The following is a 20,478-nucleotide window of genomic DNA, read 5'->3' as shown; positions in this document are numbered from 1 at the left end:
TCAAACACATTGATTACTGTTGAGGAAAAACTGCAGTGGGATTAACTGGGAGTTAATTAGTCCCAATATTTGATCTAATGTAAGTGTTGTTGAAAATGTGAGTATGCATACCTTTCCCCTTATAGCTTTTTTTTTTTTTTTTTTTGCTGAGGAACATCGGCCCTGAGCTAACATCTGTGCCAATCTTCCTGCACTTTATATGTGGGTCACTGCCACAGCATGGCTGATGAATGGTCTAGGTCCACGCCTGGGATCCAAACTCACGAACCCAGGCTGCCAAAGCAGAGCATGCTGAACTTAACCACTATGTCATGGGGCTGACCCCCTCTTATAGCCTTTTAAGTAAATAATAGAAACTATTTGTGGTATAATCAATATTGTAAAAATATAAATTAAAATACTTATAACTCTACCACTTAAACATGATTTTTATATATTTTCTGTATTATATTTTTATATATTTATTTTATATGTACTTAATGTTTTAAATTGTATTTTCTATTGTCTGTACTCAACATTATGTACTTGAAGTTTGCAAATCTTAACTGTTTCCTGAGGTCCTCTAGGAGCTTACAAGTCTCAAGAAGAAAGTAGTTGCTTTTCTTGCTCAGCTTTTCCCCTCATTGCAGATCTCAGCGCTGCTCTCCGTGATTTTGGGTGCAGCTCTTTCCATCTAGTCTTCTGATAACATGAAAATGATGTGTTCCTTTCCATTGTTTTAAGGGACTTGTCTTACAACAATATAAGAGAGCTTCCAAGCTTTAATGGTTGCCATGCTCTGGAAGAAATGTAAGTTGGTCTTTGACTTACTTTTTTTGCTGTGGTGTGTTGTTAATTCATTATTTCCTATTTTAAGTAAACGGCCTTAACATTAAGACATTAGAAATTCATATTCTCAGGTGTTCCTATGAATAAATGTCAGATTGTGCCAGGTGTGTTCATGTAGCCGGCACTTATTAGCACCAGGCCTTCTGTGAGACACCACCTGGGGAGGGGGATGTATACAAAAAAAAAACAAAAGCTGGTCCTGGCTGATGAGAGAAACCAGACGTGATCCTGGCACCTGCTATGCGCAGGTACAGGACGGCTCCGGTGGAAGTTGATGGGGAGCTGGGGAGGGAGGCGCTGATTCTCCCATAGTGCTCTCCTTTCTCTGACCTCCTGTCCTAGTGCTCATGATGGTGGGCTGTCTTCCTGCTCTCCCCACCGTGTGCGGTTGAGAAGGAGTGTAGTCGTGTGTGTTAACTCTCAGTAAAATTTGGGAGGGAATACCAGTCAGTGTAACACTTTCATCTTAGAGATGAGGAAACAGCAGTTCTCTTTACTTTCAACAAGATCAGGGTTCCTTATGAATAAGTATTTAAACTTAGAAAAGTTTAATTGGGAAATATTATTTTTCAAAATAGAAAATAATTTTTTTCTCTCTTTTCTTTCTTTTTCCTTTCATTCTTTTCTTCTTTGTCTTTTTTAGCTCTTTACAGCGTAATCAGATCCACCAAATAAAGGAAGGTACTTTTCAAGGCCTGATATCCCTAAGGATTCTGTAAGTTTCTCTATGGTTGTTACAGACAAATAAAAGTTTTGACAAGCTAGAGGTTAACATATCATTACAATTCCCGTGTTAATGATATACTTAAAGATATGATTTATTAGGTGTAAATATTCTTGTTCAAACTTAACCACATGGTCCTTTATAAATACTCTACTTTTGGTATTTTTTTACCTTAGCTAATTTATGATACTGTCTATTGGTGAGTGAACAAGTGTCATGTGTATAACCTGCGAGAAGCAGCTTGTTTGTTCTCAAGTCGTAATATCAAGGTCAGCAAATCCATTTGCAGAGGTAGGCAGACTGTAGCCTGCGGGCCCCGTGCAGCCTGCCTCCTGTCTGCGTAAGGGAAGTTTTACTGGAGCACAGCGGGCCTGTTACGTGCTGCCTAGAGCTGCCTTCATGCTGTGGTGGAGTTGAATAGTTGCAGTGGAGTCTGCACAACCCCAGAGGTGAAGAATATTTACTATCTGGCCCTCTACAGGGTCTGCCGTGGGGTATCTGTCATGACAGATACAGCTAATATGCAGAAGAAGCATCCATTAAAAAATTGTTTGTATTTGGGTGTATATTTGTGCCAAGTATCTATTAGGCATTGGGGCATATAGAGACGACCAAGACAAACCGTGTCACTGTTTTCATAGAACTTCAGTGCAGAAAACACAATACACCAAATTGGTGAACGTTTTTTAAATACAGAACAAATTTGACAAATTGACAGGGAAGTGAGATTACATATATTGAATTCTGTTTTCCAGTGGATCCCCATTAAGAAATCAAAAATGCATTCTACTAGAAAATGTTTTACTGGTTGGGTGGTCAGATCTTTCCTTGCTGCTGGGTCTGAGCAGTGAGGAAGGGGGCTGGCCCCCCGCTGCCATCACTTCTAGAGCACTGATAAGCAGCAAGAATGAAAAGCTGGCCTCTTCCTGATTTGGAATCAAGTTGGTCGGGTTTTCCTATTCTCAGAGAGATGTGTCATGGCATGAATTTACCCAATCTTTAAATTTCCATTAAGGCTCAGTTTAAGTGTGGTTGCAGATTATTTCCCTGTTTTATTATTTCTGTAATATCAGAATTCCTCGGGGTGTGTTCCTGAATATAGCATGGCTCTGTGTTGATAGGGTTTTTATTTCCTGCTTGGGAAAAGAATGCTATCTGAAGCCCTTCTGGAATGCTCTTGTTTGCATATTGATTATTTGTCTTCCCTCAGCACCTTATCAGTCACCTTTGAGAAGGCAAATAATCGGAAACCTGTTTTTATTTTCAGCTTTGTCAGGGGCTGAGCTTTTCCTCACCTAGTTAATAGTAGCAAAGGTTATATCAATATCATTTGTATTTTTGAACTGGTACCAGGATGATAAGGTAGAGAAAATTCACAACTGTTTTGAAACACATGCCAACTAGAATTACGGCTGCATGGAACACATTCCAAGAAATAGGTTTTTATGAAGGAGTGGCATTCACCATAAACATACAAGATGTTGTAGGACAAGTTTAAAGATCTTTGTTATCTTATCAGGGATATTGTGACTACCTCAGATTCTAAAGTGTTGTCAAAGTAACTGCAACTTGAGGTGATTTGAAAAGATTAACATGTTCTTCTTACAATTGCAGAGATCTGAGTAGAAACCTGATCCATGAAATTCACAGCAGAGCTTTTGCCAAGCTTGGGTCAATAACTAACCTGTAAGTTGACGATTTTATGCAGTAACATCATGAAAGTCATGAATAGTCCACACACTGGTGTTTTAGCATTGTCCTCTCAAAATATGTTTCTGCTTGGTGGTTCCCTCATGTAAACGCTGAGCTGTGTTGATATGGTAACAGCTCCCAAGATGGCAAGAGGCGTGCCAGATGTACTGTTCGAGCACCTGCCCTTCCTTAGAGCTCTCAGATTAAGATGTTAACACGTGTACAGATGTGTTTATGTGATTTGCATCTTAGAAGTTAATCTGAGGTCCTTCACATTTTAGAGATGTAAGTTTCAATGAATTGACTTCCTTTCCTACGGAAGGCCTGCATGGGCTAAACCAGCTGAAACTGGTGGGCAACGTCAAGCTGAGAGAGGCCTTAGCAGCAAAAGACTTTGTTAATCTCAGGTGTGTTTTTGCTTATTTCTCTCTTTTGTCAAGTTCTGGTAGGCTGCCAAATTATAGAGTGTGCTAGTTTCTTGCTATGGTTCCCAGATTTTCTGGAAGGCTATAATTTGAGAGTATTTTCTACCTCAATCCTCGCAAATTTGGTAAAAAATAGAACATGAGCATTATTCTGTAGCTTTTGAGAACACAAATTGGAATCCTTGATGCGGTCAAAGAGATAAAATAGCTGTTCACCTGAATGGTTTTTTTCCAGAAATCACGTAAGTGTGAACCTACGGAAAATTGATAGAATGCTGAAATCCTTGACAGAGACGATAGAGTCAGGGGGACCTCATTAGACAGGGTAGGGAGAGGTCTTGGGAGTATTATTATGGGAGAAGAGCATAAATATTTTCACTATACATAAGAAAGTAAATTCGTTTAATAGTATAAAGTCACAAATGACCTGAACCATTAATTTTAAATGCAACTACCAGTTTCATATGATGCATTAGTTGTGGTTAATTCATTTATAAAAGGAGTCTGATAAGATTTTACTTTAAATTGCAGTATTGCTAGTAAATTTTAAATACGGTTTGATTTAAACTCAGCTTTTGAAAGCATCTCTCATATGTATAAGTGGAGAAACTCATGTTGTCATCTGACACCAGAGGTCTTTTCACAGATGAGGAAACTGAGGCCAGGGGAGAATGATGACCAGCTTAAAGCATGTGCCAGTCAGGTGTTTTTCGGAGTCTTAGGCCCAGGCTTTCAGAGATTAAGATAATTTTACAAAACGAAAGCGTGTCTGTGGAGCTGCTGTTCAGTGTAGACTTTCCACTGTCTTCCAGGTCTCTATCTGTACCCTATGCTTATCAGTGCTGTGCGTTTTGGGGTTGTGACTCTTACGCACATTCAAACCCAGAAGGGAAGAGCCTCCAGGACCACACTGTAGCAGAGGACAAAGGCAAGTGTGTGAGGTTTTACGGCATGAACCCAAGTTTCTGTTACCGTGATCAGTTTGTGAAGGATCAGTCTAAAATCTGTGAGAAAAAAAGCCTTTACTGCGTTCCTGGCATCTCTGATGTGTTATCTAGCTGTGTGCAGGCTGGACTTAACATCACCTACCAGAGAGAAGACTGCAGGAGAGTACAGTTCTTTTGATTGGCAGAAAGCTTGAATTCAACACAGTTTGTGTTGTGTGTTCAGGTCCCGCAGACGCAGCAGGTGTCACCAGCAGTGCGGAAAATGAAGAGCACAGTCAAATAATTATCCACTGTACCCCCTCCACAGGTATGCCCCGTGCAGTGTCTGCAGTTTCTTGCTCCAAATGAACATCAGGCAAATGTGTCTAAAGCTTTTGGGGCTAGATGAGATTTCCTTAACAGGATTGGGGCCAGATGATCTGATTTGCCTTGTCAGAGTGTGGTCTGGGCTCTAGGAGCTGAGGCATCTCCTGCGGAATCTCAGGCCCAGACCCGCTGACTCAGACCCGGTGCGTTAACCAGCTCCCAGGTGCGGGTTATGCTCAGTGGAGTCCGAAAGGCACTCTCTTAATGCTCCTTTCACTCGAGGACCAGTTCCATAAGTTACTCATCTATCAGAATGTTCAGTGTTGTCTCTTTTTTTTTTTTTGATACAACCTTGCCTTTCCTTTTCTTTCTATTTTGTTTCATTGAACTTTCAGCAGACTTTGGAAAGTTACTAAACTGATGCCACATATTTGGTCGTGACTGTGTCATATTCTTCCTAATCTATCTGAGAATGTGGATTTAGAATTTTACTGTGAAATAAAAAATTAAGTAATTGGTTAAATTGTGTGCTTGGAGTAGGTTCCTTTTTAATGTAATGACACAGTATGATCTGGACATTAATTTTCCATCTCAGGATCATAAGTATTATGGATTCTCTAATGATTACTACTGAATTGTGAGCTTCTTGAGAGCCTGTGTGTGTATTCTTTTAATACTTAGCACAGTGCCTTGTGCAGAGAATAAGCTTACAGTGAGCAGATGAGTGAAGGGGATTGGCAAGAATCAGTTACGTTTATGTGATTTATTTTATTTAGTTTCTGAATTAATTGCTGGAAGTTAGGGGTGCAGCTGGCTCATTTGCCCCACTGGGGTTCTTGTTTTGGAGAATGTGCATAAGGAGCTGACAACCCGGTGAAAAGGGAGCAGCTTTACTAAAGGGGAGGCTGGACCTGAACACGCAGAGATTCCATTTCCTCCACACTGAGTCTAAAGCTTTGGGTCACCCAGGAGGGAAGTTGGTCTGAGCTCGTCTCCCGAGGCTGCAGGGGGGATGAGCTGCAGGCCCGCCTCCTCCACGTGGTTGTGGTAATACACAGACACTCAGCACAGGAGGTGGAGGAGAGCGGGATCCCTCTGTTAGAGCTGGAGGAGGCCACAGGTTTCCACAGACACACTGGGGAAACCTACTTGCAGGTTTCGAGGGAAAGCAGCTCCATCCACTAGTCACACTCTTCCAGAGGGTGTCCTGTTCTCCCAGGTCTGATGAGTGACTCCTTCCTTGCAGATGCAGGGATAAAGGTGAACGCTTGCTCTTAGCACTTCCTTGAGAGGGGAATAAAGAAATAATAATTAAAATTTTTTTTCTTGTGTTATTTGGAAGTCAGATAGATATAAATGGCGCAGAGCTGGCTTGTTAGGTCTGTGGCTATCTCAGTGATTAAAATGCTTTATGGGATGTATCAAACTTCATGAGAGTTCAGAAAGATACCTCAGAACATGTCTTTTAGGCAATCGCAATACATTGTTTTCTTGCACTCTGTAGTCAAAATTTTGTTTTTCTTTACTAATTTTTAAATAAAACAGTTGTCATTTGTGTCATTTGATAAGTCATTTGTGACATAAGTAGCATATCAAAGTCAGTTACTGGAATGTACAATTCAGCTACTAAATGAGCTTACAATCCTAGTTTAAGTGACAGAGGGTCTTATCAGACGTAGCTCTGTATGAAGAGTTCACATCAGTGTGGTTTAGTCCTTGCTGTACTGTCTTCCTGAAAAGCCTTTATCAGGTCAGACACTTTGAAATCTCAGTTTCTTTGGGTGAAAATGGGGATAATTCTGCTTATCTTAACCTGCCTCATTAGATTGCCTTTGAAAGCCATAAGAAATGTGTAAGAAATATATGTGTACATACATACATATTCACATGTAATTATTATACAGGATATTAGGACCAGGAAGGAGGCAGAACGGGACCTGTTGTTTACTGAAGTCAGCTCTGTACCCAGTAGCCTGCTTAGGTCCCTATGTGTGTGATATTACCTAAGCTGCACAGCTCTAGGAAACAGCATTATTACCCCCAAGTGGGAAAATGAGATTTATCAAGGTTTAAGTTGCTTTCTTCAGTAAGAGCAGTGGGTTATGAACCCTAAGTTCAAACCCTAGTTTATCTAGTTCCGGCTCTCAGGATATCATGTGGTAGACGCTGTGCTGTGTATATTCACTTCAGTAAGAAAAAGTGAAGTTTTTCTTTTAAATATCGCTGTATGGCATTACCAAGTATTTAATAAAAGAAATTGAAGTCAGTTATTTTTAAAATAGCCCCCTTCAATGACTTAAAATATCTAAGAAATAGTCATCTTTTCAGTTTTGTTCTGTTCAATTTGGGAGCAGATTTAATTATTCTAGATGAGCTGTCTTTAGTTTCTATCAAGCCATCTCATATGGAATGTGTTTTCTAAATTGTCTTTTATTTTTCTCTCTTTTTTGTTGTAGGTGCTTTTAAGCCCTGTGAATATTTGCTGGGAAGTTGGATGATCCGTCTTACTGTGTGGTTCATTTTCTTGGTTGCACTGTTTTTCAACCTGCTTGTCATTTTAACGACATTTGCATCTTGTCCGTCACTGCCTTCCTCCAAATTGTTCATAGGCCTGATTTCTGTGTCTAACTTACTCATGGGAGCCTATACCGGCATCCTAACTTTTTTGGATGCCGTGTCCTGGGGCAGGTTTGCTGAATTTGGCATTTGGTGGGAGATTGGCAGTGGCTGCAAAATAGCTGGGTTTCTTGCTGTTTTCTCCTCAGAAAGTGCCATATTTTTATTAATGTTAGCAGCTGTCGAAAGAAGCTTATCTGCAAAAGATAGAGTGAAAAATGGGAAAAGCGATCATCTCAGACGGTTCCGGATTGCTGCCCTTTTTGCCTTTCTGGGTGCTGCTGTAGCAGGCTGTTTCCCACTTTTCCATAGAGGGGAATATTCCGCATCACCCCTGTGCCTGCCATTTCCCACAGGAGAAACGCCATCGTTAGGATTTACTGTAACGTTAGTGCTATTAAACTCACTAGCATTTTTATTAATGGCCATTATCTACACTAAGCTTTACTGCAACTTGGAAAAGGAGGACCTTTCAGAGAACTCACATTCTAGCACGATTAAGCACGTCGCTTGGCTAATCTTCACCAATTGCATCTTCTTCTGCCCTGTTGCATTTTTCTCGTTTGCGCCATTGATCACTGCAGTTTCCATCAGCCCTGAGATAATGAAGTCCGTTACTCTGATATTTTTCCCGTTGCCTGCTTGCCTGAATCCAGTCCTGTATGTTTTCTTCAACCCAAAGTTTAAAGAAGACTGGAAGTTACTGAGGCGACATATCACCAGGAAAGGTGGATCGGTTTCAGTTTCCATCAGCAGCCAGGCTGGGTGTGTGGAACAGGATTTCTACTACGACTGTGGCATGTACTCGCATCTGCACGGGAACCTGACTGTGTGTGACTGCTGCGAGTCGTTTCTCTTGACAAAGCCAGTGTCATGCAAACACTTAATAAAATCTCACAGCTGTCCCGCGTTGGCAGTGGCTTCTTGCCAAAGACCAGACGGCTACTGGTCGGACTGTGGCACACAATCAGCCCACTCCGATTATGCGGATGAAGAAGATTCCTTTGTCTCGGACAGTTCTGACCAGGTGCAGGCCTGTGGACGAGCCTGCTTCTACCAGAGTCGAGGATTCCCCTTGGTGCGCTACGCTTACAATCTACCCCGAGTTAAAGACTGAATTAATGTGTTTGTAACTCTTTTCCCCTTCAACCAAAATCACAGTGTTTGTAGAGTGAACCCTAGTCTGATCTTTCTTTCATCTGGGAAGCACTTCTGTAATCACTGCCTGGTGTCACTTAGAAGAAGGAGAAGGTGGCCGTTTATTTCTTAAACCAGACATCTTCAAAGAACAAGTGCCTCAGCTATCAATTGGTGAACAATGCCATGTCCAAGCAGTGTGTGGTCTATTTGAAACAAATTTATAACTTGAAAAAGATTTTGTGTATGTCATAGCAATATACTGTTAGGTTTTTCGATCCATAAGAAGCAAATTTATACCTGTTTCTGAATTAAGCACAAATAAAGAACAGCTGTTAATATTTTTTTAAGGATATTTTAAAATGTGATTTTATATAACTGAAGAAAAAGTCTTGCTAATTTTACCTAATGTTTCATCATTAATCTCAGGACAACTTACTGCAGGGCCAAAAAAGGAATCGTCTCCCAGGTAGGACCGTGAGAGTGTATGTAGGTGTTACGTGACTGCATTTTCTATTTCCATCTTTGACATGATAGAATCATAAATTTTGGTTAAGTGATTTATAAATCTAAAACCTGAAGATGTTTTTAAAACAATATTAACAACTGTTAGATTTTAAAAGCCTAGCTGAACATTTGTCTCCAGTCATCATACGTTGCTTCAGTGCGATCACGGTACTTTTTCCTCAGTGTTTTCTGATCACAGTCCTGGGAAGAAGGAAAGGACTCATTGCTGTGTGGGTTTAGCAGATTTGGCTGAACTGCTAACTAACGTGGGATTTTATTAGTGTCTGAGGGATTCGATGGCTCTGTGAGATGTTCCCATTAATAAACACTTCTTAGTATCATTGGCTCTACTGATATTTTCCAATTTTGTTAGTATGTTAGCTGTTTATAGCTTGAATTATACAGAAAGTAAACTGTGGCAAATAACTTCATTTAATTGGAAGAAATTGGGAGTAATTATGACACAAAGCACTTACATTTTATTTACTAGCGAGTTGGATTCTCCTGGACCTGTGCTCTTACATGGAAGCTGCCATGCGGTGTCCCCTGACTATGACTTAAAAAAGAGCCTATGCAGCAGCTTAGATGCTGTGTTTTTGTGAGACAAGACAAATATGTCACGAAGAAAAAAAAATTGAATAAAGCTTAGGCCTATGTCTTTAAAAATGAAAAATTTTACTTGATTCTCATCTATGGACTTTTGACATGTCACTATGTGGAGTCTTAAAGTTATAAATGTTCAATATGTGTTTTGAACAATATGCTAAATCAATAGCAGACCCACTGCCGTGTTATTCAGGATATACTAAAAAACATTAAGCTAGATTGCAGTTTAATAATTAAACTGTATATACTGTGCATATAATGAATTTTTATCTTATGTAAATTATTTTTAGAACACAAGTTGGGAAATGTGGCTTCTGTTCATTTCGTTTAATTAAAGCTACCTCCTAAACTGTAGTGGCTGCCAGTAGCAGAATGTTAAATTGTGGTTTATGTACTTTTCTGCATTGTAAATAGTCTTGGTTGTACATTGTCAGTGTAATAAAAACAGAATCTTTGTATATCAAAATCATGTAGTTTGTATAAAATGTGGGAGGGATTTATTTACAGTGTGTTGTAATTTTGTAAGGCCAACTATTCACAAGTTTTAAAAATTGCTATCATGTTTGTATATTTACACATCTGATAAATATTAAATCATAACTTGGTAAAAATATCCTAGCTAAAAGTATTTTTTTCAAAATTCAAGTTATTGAAAACTTTTCATTGCATTCATTTAAAAAATAGCAGATGTATAAAATAGGTGGTATACCATGCTATACATGTGGCAGGAAACACAGTATTGTACGCAGTGTTTTGAATTATTAGTTTCTAGAAAGCAATCCATTTTGCCTTAATTTATAACCAAGTATATTAAGGAACTTGCTTAGTGTGAAGGTAAGCAAATTAAAGTAAAATATTTTTTAAGTAAAGAGTGTTAGAAGAAATATGGGAAGAACACTTTGCTGAAATTTAGCAGTAAGCTTTTATTTTATCTTAGGTCTGAATCATACTCATGGAAAATAGTGAAATTTAAGAGAATACCTACTATCAATTAGATCTTTATTTAAAAGCAAATGATTAAAAAACCTGCATGATACCAAATGTAGTCAGTTGCCCAAATTCTTAGAACCAAATGTAGTCAGTTGACCAAATTCTTAGAAATAACTCAGTATTCATAATCATCAGGCCCTCATTTTACAGCTGAGAAAATGGAGGACTCAGTAATAAAATTTAAGTGGCCTGAGTCACACAGCAAATTAGGACCCAAACCATCACCCAGTTCCTCTTAATTTGAGACATAGTTTTTTGTTTTTGTTTCATTTCTTTTGAACTTCAGTACATGTTTGGAATTCCCTAACAAAATGTAGAGCGGCATAATTACCGGTACCTGCTCCCATCCCCTCGGCCCCCACCCCCGGTACCCATCACCCAACTTGGGCAGTTAACAGCAGAACATGGTAAGACTTGTTTCATCATCCCATTCACTAACCCCCTCCAAGTCCCCTGTCCCTTAGATTATTTTCAAGTAAATCTAAGACATCATATTGTTTCATCTGTAAATATTTCAGTGTGTCCAGGGATAAATTTTTAAAAAGTTGCGTAATGTATTGCCACAGGACCAACTGGTAATGGCATTATTGTTGTAACAAAATCAGAGATTTTTAATCAAGAGTCACTCTGCTCTTACACAAGGGTACAAAGCCAGCAAAAAATAAAAATTATCTCAAATATACCATGAAACTGAAAATAATGAGTAGTAAGAAGTTGCTAAGTCAATATCCTAAAACTTAAGGAGAGAGGCCCTATTTTGAGCTTATTTATACATTGATATATAATTCTACCAAACTTGATTATGGCTTCTCAGTCCCAGTAATGAAAAGGTGCTGTAAGAAAGGAGACCACAGGACCCATGATGTTCAAGCTCCAGCACCAGTGCCGAGGGCTTCGCCTCATGGCTGGAGCGCTGCTCTAGCATAATGCAAGAGTTGGTCATAATGATGATTCTGAGGCCTCCAGGAAAGGGCATAATTTGTTTAGTAAAACATTTTAAGGAGGCAGAGAAGTGTATGACATTCTAGATTCCCCTGCCAAGATGTTGGTTAGAGTGGAAAAGTCTGGAGTTTAAATGACAGAGTCTACCATTTTCTGTCAGGTCCTGTGCTAGAAGCTTTGAGAATTAATGAGATAATATGACTGGGAGGTAGAGTATTTCCCTATTTTACTGAGGAGTAAGTCAGGATTTGGAAAGGCCAAACAGCTTGGTTAAGGAAACCTAGTGAGCAAGAGGAAAACCACTGACAAAGATCCAGGCCCCTTTCATACTAAAACTTGTGTTTTTTCCTACTATGCTTCAGTTATGCCTGTTGGGAATGGCTTAAGTTTACCTCTTTATAAGCCGTGAAGTGGCCCAGGGCCTTTTGATGCTGTTATTGATTGTAGAGTTGTTCTCATAAAAGGTTTTAACCAGATATGCCAATATTGAATAATACGGGTAGAGAATGAAAACTCCATTAAGCCAGTTTTATTCCTTGATCAATTTTATTACTCTTAAATTGCTCCAATTTTCTCCCATTTTATTTTTTTACCGAAAAACGTTAACAAAATTAACATTCTATTTAAATAGTTGTAACCATGTCATTTCATTAATTATAGCTTCTGCCTTCTGAATTGCTCTTGGCTGCTATTATTTCTACCATATCTAATTCTCCTGTGTCAAATTCTTTGCAGATCTGTTTCATCAAAGATTTGCATCATTCTTTGGTTAATGACAAATTTTGTGTGCTGTTAGCCATTGTTAGCTTTCACTTTGCGATATTTCTGCCAGGGAGATGCATTATGAGGTGGACAAAAGCCCTATTTACAGGTGTGCACACTTTTGTCAGGGTGAATAAAGCATCCAGCTTTATCTGCTCTTTCACCTCTCCCTTGCTCCCTTCATCCCCAGCCCCAATCCCGAAGAGGGGAGTGCTCCTTCGGAGATCCCACAAAATTTTTCTTTTCTCCTAAAATGCCTGTCAGAGTATTTTAAGGGCATGATTCTTCACCACAGCAGAAGGAGAAGTGTAACGGCGGGGCTTTTATGTCACGCATCTCGAGGGTTTAGCACAGACCCTAGCACACCGGAGGCTCCAGCGAGGCCCCCGAATTCACAGCCATGGAAACTAGTTCCCTCGCGATGCCAGGCACACGAGGTGCTGCCCAAAACAGGGGAGGCCTGTCCTGGCGCGCACTCCTGAACACACGTACAGACCCGGACAGAGTTCGCCCGGCCCCGCCTCCAATACGGCCGCGTGCCGAAAAATCACGGCTGGGCCTTAGAACCACGGCCTCGGGACGCTGTGGGGCGGCTGTGGCTCCCGCCTCCTCAGCGACAGCACACCGCCAGGACGCAGCAAACAGCGGGCGGGCCCTACAGGCCGTCCGCAGAGCGGGCCGAGGCGGAGGCGGGCCCAGCAGCGCCGGCCGGGGGGCGGGGGCACGCGCTCCACAGGCCCCGAAACGCCCCGCGGCCTCCACGCGTCGCCACGGCAACGCGGTCTGCGCCTGCGCAGATTGGCCGGCCCGGCGCGCGCGCGGGGCCCGCTGGGAGGTCGCCGGCCGCCCCGCCGTTTGAACTAGGCGGCTCATGTGGGCGGCGGGCCGGCGGCGGGCGGGTTCGTGGGGACCCGGCGCCCGGGCCCCGGCCGACCTCAGGTCCTGGTCCCGGCCCTCTTCAGGCGCCTCCTCTGTGCTCGCGGGGCCGGACACGGTGACGCTGGGCCCGCCGTCGCCGCCGCCGAGCTGCAGCGAGTCCACCCTGTCGCTGTTGTCCCCCCTCGGCCACCAGAGCTTCCCGTCGGACGACGACGGGGACGGGGAGGAGGACGACGACGTGGACGCAGATGTCCGCGGCTCGGGGGCCGCGGCGGCGAGCCCGGGAGGAGCGGAGGCGCGGGGGCGCGGCAGGTAAAGCCGAGGCCGGCGCCGCCGCCCCGGCTTGTCCGCGCGGGGCCGCCGGGGTCCTGTGGTCCCCGAGGCTGTGATGGTGGCCGCAGTCGCCGCCCCGGGAGGGCGTGCGTCGTCTCGAGCACGCGGAGTAGTGTCCCCATTCCGGGAGTTTGCTGAGTACTCAGCGGTCAGCTCGTGGGCCCCGGGGCTCGTCCCGGCCCCTGACCCCGAGCGCGGGCTGCTGCCCCTTCGCGGCTCCCGCAGCCGGCGTGGGGAAGCCTGAGGCCCCGTGGAGCGGGCAGTGGCAGGCGGCGTGCTGTCCGTGCCGTGAATGGGGCGCTGGGCACCGCGGCTGCACTGCCGGCCTCAGCGTCCACACACACGCCGGGTCCCGTCCAAGCATGCGCTTGCCGTGCGATCCAAGTCACTGCATCAGAGAATGGTGGAACCAAAGAGATGGTTGGAACCACCTTCATTCGCTTGTTTCTGCACTTAGTCATTCAGCAAACGTTTGGTGTGTGCCACATACCAGTGTAGATCCTGGGCACCATAAGCAAGATAGACGTGGTCTACTGTCATGGAGTTGAAGCCTAGATAAGCCTCTCATTTTACAGATAACAAAATTGAGGCTCAGGATACAAATAAATAGTGATTCAAAGCATACACCTAGTTATTAGCAGAGCTGGGCCTGTACCAAGGTGTACTGGTGAGTTCTCTTCCGTATGCTGCATGCCTATTATGGGGTGTATAGAAATAGGAGCAAAAGACCTATTCCTGCAGAAATGTCTTTTTCTGAGACAGGCCTGGTAATGCAGGTCCATTCTGGGGTAGACTCATTTCGTCATCTTCAGAAAGCATTCAGAAGTTTCTAATTGTCGAGCTGTATAAGCTGCGATACAGGAGATCTAAACACATCAGCAGCAGGCCCGCCTCCTGCCTTGTAGGGTGTTCATAGCTGGACTGAGTGAGTGAGTGGAATATGGCACCATAGGAAGTGACTCCTACACGGTTACAACAGCCAGTTTCTCAAGAATGAAAAGTAAAAGTAGGTACGTTGTTGGGAATGGAGATGAGTGAGAGTAACCAAGCAAGCCACTTGTCCAGACAGTTGTAGCAACAAGAAGCAAGCCTTCTCTGACGGAACTGATAGGAGAACTAGGATTTCAGGAGTCTGTTTTCATGTGGGCCTTTGTAGGGATTCTTCAGGACTGAGTTGGTCCCAAAGGTTTTTAAAATAAACATTAAGGCTTTGGGAAGCCTTAACAGAAGGTTTACCTTCTGACCTAATCCACAGGACTAAGCAATATAGACACAGTTTAGCCACCCAAGGAATGATGGCCATCAAAACTACAGCTCAGCTCCTGAGACCTTGCACTGGCTTCCCAGAGCCAAGGCCATGTGGAGCCCCCAGGGGAGGAGCCCCCAGGAGAGGAGCCTGATGTATTTGTGTCTCACCTTAGCCCGAGCCCGAATGAGCGGGGAGCATCCCAGCTCTCAGGCTGCCATTCTTATCACAGCTCCTTGCCTGTGACTCAGAGGAAGCGATAGGATGTGGGACAGAAGGAACGCAGTTGTCAGGCCTTGTGTGTGGCAAGTGTCAGAAGCTCATTAGGTGTTGAGTGAATGTGTGCTGAATGATGCCCATTTCCCGCTTCTGGAGGACTGATAGATGTGGCAATTGTTGTCAAATGCTTCAGAACACCTAGCAGTGCCTTTCAGGACAAGAAGTGAGAAAGTTTCCTTGTTCCTCCTTCCTGCTTCTCACCTTTAGTTGGTGTCCCGGACAGTTTGAGGGTGGTTGGTGAAGAGAGCAGGCAGCCTGAGTCGGAGTCCAGCCACAGTTCTGGGCGTTGAGTATTCTCTCTGGACCAGGGAGTAGACTAGAACCACCTGGGATTTCCTGCCTTTTTTCCATCCTTCACCTGGCACAGTGACCTGACTGTGGCAGAACTAAGAGGGTGTGGTTGTTTTGAGATAGACTCAGGTATCAGCTGCACAGGAGGGATTTGAGCGTGGGTATTTTAGGTGTAAACAGAGCCATGCTTAGCGAATGCATTGACCTTCAGATTTTTATATCACTCTATCCACTAGGAACCCATCCCTTAATAAATGTCTTGGTCATAAACAGGTGCTTATCAAGCCTTTCTTCCTTATGGGTAGAGCTGTAGTGTATATACCACACGTTTTGAACACATTTGTTAAAAATGTTAAGGCAAGAAATTTAATATTTAAAGTGTCATTTTTTAAAAAACACTGATATGTGATAAAAGCATTTGTTAAAAAACACTGATCTCACTTATTCTTTCAACAAATATTTCTTCTTCTTTTTTTTTTTTTTTGGTGAGGAAGGTTGGTCCTGAGCTAACATCCATTGCCAATCTTCCTCTTTTTGCTTGAGGAAGATTGCCCCTAAGCTGACATCTGTGCCAGTCTTCTATTTTGTATGTGGGGCACCACCACAGCGTGGCTTGGTGAGCAGCTTGTAGGTCCGTTCCTGGGATGTGGACCCACGAACCTGAGCTGCCAAAGCGGAGCGTGCAAACTTAACCCCTACACCACCAGGCCGGCTCTTCAACGAGCATTTCTTAGGAGACTACTATATTCTAGGCCCTAAGCTAGACTCTTGAAATAAAAAATGACTTAGGACATGTCTTGTATCTGTAAGGAATTCATGGCCTATGGCAGAGAGGGACAAGAGACTGAAAGCCCAAGGCAGTTATTCGAATTGTTTGCAGAGTTTCACTGTGAGGCCCTAAAGATTCGTGCCTGAGCTGACTCTTGAAGGGAGAGTGGGAGGTAGCCATCCTCCTCCTCCTCCTCTGAAATGACAGGTAACAAATGCTTCCCAAGTGCCCGGAACTGGCCCAGGTGCTTTAGCGTGGATTCTCTCATGCCTGTGAGGTGCTGTGAGCTAGCCACTGCTGTTGTCTCCATGTTACAGATGAACAGTGGAGGCCCGAAGAGGATAAAAAGTGCCTGTAGCTAGGGAGACACAGACATTCACCCTAAATGTTCTGCCTCCAAGTCTAAGCTCTCACTTTGGCTGTGTGTAGAGGTGGAGGAAAGGAATTTCAGAGTTTTAGGCAAAGCTGCAGAGCACAAGGGTCTGGCACATTCATCAGTCTGCCCAATTAAACAAGACTGAAATGTCGAGTCTGGATCAGCCACTGGTCAAAGAAGGGGCTGGAAGATAGGCAGGGGCCAGCTCCTGGGTGCCAGGCCGCGGAGTTTGGATCTTAGCTTGTCGGCAAAAGAGGCACTGAAGAACTTTGGGATGGGGGGGTGACATGATAGATGGATGCATTTGAGGGGTGAATCTGGCAGCATTGTGAAGAATGGTTTGAAATGGACGGGGAAAGGCCGATTATGACCAGACAATGGTTGTAAGATTGGAGAAGAGGAGAATGGCTTGAGAAAATTGAAAGAAGTAGAATAGACCTGACTAGGTGATTATATGAGTGTGGGAGGTGGGGGACCAAGTGTGGACAGGGAACAGGAGGAGTCACAGTGTCTGCTCTGGCTAACGGGAGGGGAGGGGCTTTGGGACTCTTCACTGAGATAGGATTATCAGAGGAGAGTAGAAGTTTTCTTGGTGGGAAGGGCCATGGGTGGCTGGTAGAAGATGATTAGACGTGTGCTGGACTGAGTGTGATATTTCAGTAGAGCCATCAGGTGGTTGGGAATAGAAGTGTGAAGCTCAGGAGAAGGATCTGGCCTGGAATGACTGATCTGGGCGTCATTAGCACCTAGTGACAGTTGAAACTATGGGAGCAGACGAGGTCGTTCTGCAACACGGAGAAGGAGAGATGGATCAGAAGTAAGCACAGCAACGTGTCTCCCACTAAAATACAGATTCCATGAGGTCGTGGATAAATGAAGAAATAGCAGCAGAAAAAAACGAGTCAGCTAAAGCTGTGAGGTAGCAGAAGTTGTGCATAGCAGTGGGTGAGGCACTTGGCTGCCTGAGGCAGGAGTGTGTGTCAGAGACCAGAGAGGAGCCGAGTCTGTAATAAGCTCGTCTAGAGCTGCCTTGGGTCCTGAACCAACCCTTCTCTCCAGGGCTGCTGATGGTTCAGCTTTTCCTAAGTTTTATGAGGCTCGTGTATCTGGCCAAGGCCCTGTGTTCTTTATGTATGGATGGACTTACAGTATTTCCCCTCCCTTCTCTCTGTAGCTTGAGTGAGTAGTTCCTTTTCCATGTACCCAGAAGAGACAGACTGACAGGTGCACAGTGGAGGTGGAGACCCTGCTAGGAGCTACCCAAACTGTGGAGAGTCGTGGACACCCTGAGAATTGGCAAAAGGGAGTCAACCAAAACATTAGAGTACAAGGGCCATATTTTTTTATAACTTTTTATTTCAAAACCATTTCAAACTTAGAAAAGTTGAGAGGATAAGAATTTCTGTTCACCCTTTACCCAGAATTAACACATTTGCTTTATTTTTCTGTCTGTGTATATGCATATTCTTTTTGTCCCTGAACTACTTAAGGGAGGAAAAGGGAAAAGTCTGCTTCAGGATCTGATTAGGGTCACGTGTTGTAATTAGTTGTCCAGATATAAGATTTTTAAGAATAAAAAATTGTTGTCACTAAGGCAAGTGGACTAGGTGTGGCTTATCCCATTGGGTTTTTAAATAATATGATTTTATTTTTTTATTTTTGTTTTTATTTTTTTTCAAAGATTGGCACCTGGGCTAACAACTGTTGCCAATCTTTTTTTTTGCTTTATCTCCCCAAACCCCGCCTGTACACAGTTGTATATCTTAGTTGCATGTCGTTCTAGTTGTGGGATGTGGGACGCCGCCTCAACATGGCCTGACGAGCGGCGCCATGTCCGCACCAGGATCCGAACCCTGGGCCGCTGCAGCGGAGCGCGCGAACTTAACCACTCGGCCACGGAGGCGGCCCCAATATGATTTTAGAAGATGAAGGAATTCAAAGGCAGTTTAATGGATAAACAGTCAAATATTGGACTTCCTGTTCATGATTTTTCAAGTATATATTTACGTATAATTAATTCATATATATTTATTTATAAAAATCACAGTATTGTAAATACATTATTAAATTCTGCTTTTACTGTTCAGTTAAGTAATTTGACACTTAAGCCTAAGAGTTTCAAATTCAAGTGCGGTTGTGTCCTCTCTTTTGTTATAGCACGGTTGAATCAGAAGATAACGAAGAACAGCAGAACCAGGTGTGCTCACCGGAATGCAGCCTGACACCATGGGAAGTGTGGTTTGTTGGCAAAGAAAAAGAAGAACGTGGCCGTCTGCAGCAGAAAGCTCTAGAGGTGACGCCAGCCGGTACCTTCTTCCTTTAATCCAGAGCTCACAGAGCAGAGCTACTGTCAAAATTAACAAGTTAATGTTATTATTCCCCCAAACAGTCTGCATGTGTGTGTGTCAGTTTGCTATATCAATTTTAATAACTCTTATTGTAGAAATGATGTGTTTATTATAAGAACACTTGGAAGCTGTAGCTAAGCATAATTAAGAAAATTAAAATCTCCTCTAGTCTCACCACCTGAAGGTAACCATCATTAATATTATGGTATATAGCCTTCCAGATTTTCTTCTATGTAAATTTTTAAAAAAATATTTGTATGTGTATAATACAGATACGTACAATAAAACTTCACCATATGTACATTTAATTAAATTCAACTGTGTATACTTGGTAGCATTTTTAAGAAAGGAGAGAAACAAAAATTGAAATAGAGACAGGCATCCATCCCCATATCACGTGGAGCACGTGCCCTGGGGTGACTCTCTGCTGGCAGATGGGCATCTGCGGGGCTGCCAGTCTCTCCGTGCCTCCCCGCCTTGCTGTGGACTCTTCTGTGTTCATGCTTCTCTCTGAGCTCTTACTCTCCAAACTCAAAGAGTAGTTTGAGATACATTCTCAAGTGAATCCCTCATTCTCTGAACTCTTAGTGTTGGCTACTTAGAACCTAGCAGCCAAACAGACATGGATAATTTGATGTCCCCCAGGATCCAGACTCACTGTCTGAATTCTCTCTGTCCAGACACAGAAGCCAAGTAGATGTGAGTGGGGAGGGATGTGTCTTGTTTTTAATGAAACAGGATCAAACTCTTTTGTAACCTGCTTTTTTCCTCCTGTTACATTATTAACACATTTCTGTATCATTAAATATTTTTACATCATTTAAAAATCGCTAGCTAAGATTATTAAAATATATTTCAAATGTATTAAATATGTATTAGGATATAGTTAACTGATTTACTATTGTTGGATATTTAAGTTTATTCTAATCTGTTAGTAACTGTGTTGCTGTACAAATCCTTGGAACTAAAGCTCTGCCCTCTGATCTTCCTTGGAATAAATTTTCCGTATCAGTTTTGAAACTAGCTGCTATTTCTGTGATGGGTTTCTAAAGGTAGGCAGTCACGTACTCAGGAGGCTTGGCAAGATTCAGATGATTGTAGAAACCAGTACCCTCTGCTGTTTCCCTGCTGCAGGATACTTTGTGTTGTAAGATGCAAATTTATTCCTGGAAAAGTGCACACTAGTACTTGTTTCCTCTTAGAAGGTCACAGGGCTTGAAAAAGACCTTATGGTTTGGTCTTTTATGCTTTATTTTAAGCTTTTCTGCTTTAATTTCCTCATGTACAGTAAGGAGAAATAATGCTTGTGTCACAGAATTTTTGTGAGGATCACGAACAAAGTGTAAAGATGGCTGGCGGTGTTTCACGGTGTTGTTGGTGTCACTGCCGCTCATAGCCTTCTTAAAGCCTTTCGCTTACTTTCAGAGTTAGTGTGATTATTGAGACCCTAGACTCTTCTCTGACCTCAGCCTCAA

General features: G+C 42.9%; 2 protein-coding genes and 1 long non-coding RNA gene across 14 annotated transcripts in view; 2 read left to right on the top strand and 1 right to left on the bottom strand.

Annotated features, from left to right (window-relative positions):
• The window catches only part of LGR4 (leucine rich repeat containing G protein-coupled receptor 4), a 95,115-nt gene extending 84,714 nt beyond the window's left edge, over nucleotides 1-10,401 (top strand). The window contains exons 12-18 of the mRNA XM_070624570.1: nucleotides 724-789; nucleotides 1,472-1,543; nucleotides 3,167-3,238; nucleotides 3,526-3,651; nucleotides 4,482-4,597; nucleotides 4,840-4,923; nucleotides 7,379-10,401. Coding sequence (XP_070480671.1) covers nucleotides 724-789; nucleotides 1,472-1,543; nucleotides 3,167-3,238; nucleotides 3,526-3,651; nucleotides 4,482-4,597; nucleotides 4,840-4,923; nucleotides 7,379-8,655 — 1,813 coding nt within the window. The 3' untranslated portion in view covers nucleotides 8,656-10,401. The remainder of the gene's footprint in view (nucleotides 1-723; nucleotides 790-1,471; nucleotides 1,544-3,166; nucleotides 3,239-3,525; nucleotides 3,652-4,481; nucleotides 4,598-4,839; nucleotides 4,924-7,378) is intronic.
• Nucleotides 4,759-11,674, bottom strand: LOC139084024 (uncharacterized). The gene is made up of 3 exons (XR_011541308.1): nucleotides 11,575-11,674; nucleotides 6,072-6,206; nucleotides 4,759-4,805 (listed from the first exon to the last, which is right to left on the bottom strand). It is a non-coding gene; the product is annotated as an uncharacterized lncRNA (long non-coding RNA).
• Nucleotides 11,675-13,278: 1,604 nt separating this feature from the next.
• Nucleotides 13,279-20,478, top strand: part of CCDC34 (coiled-coil domain containing 34) — a 70,637-nt gene continuing 63,437 nt past the window's right edge. For all 12 annotated transcript variants that reach the window (XM_070624581.1, XM_070624583.1, XM_070624580.1 and 9 more), the window contains exons 1-2: nucleotides 13,279-13,673; nucleotides 18,813-18,948. In XM_070624581.1, the coding sequence (XP_070480682.1) occupies nucleotides 13,354-13,673; nucleotides 18,813-18,948 (456 nt within the window). In that variant the 5' untranslated portion in view covers nucleotides 13,279-13,353. The remainder of the gene's footprint in view (nucleotides 13,674-18,812; nucleotides 18,949-20,478) is intronic.

Source organism: Equus przewalskii, chromosome 6, assembly GCF_037783145.1.
Source record: "Equus przewalskii isolate Varuska chromosome 6, EquPr2, whole genome shotgun sequence".
In the NCBI taxonomy this organism is placed as follows: domain Eukaryota; kingdom Metazoa; phylum Chordata; class Mammalia; order Perissodactyla; family Equidae; genus Equus; species Equus przewalskii.
This window is presented reverse-complemented; position numbering and strand designations above follow the sequence as displayed.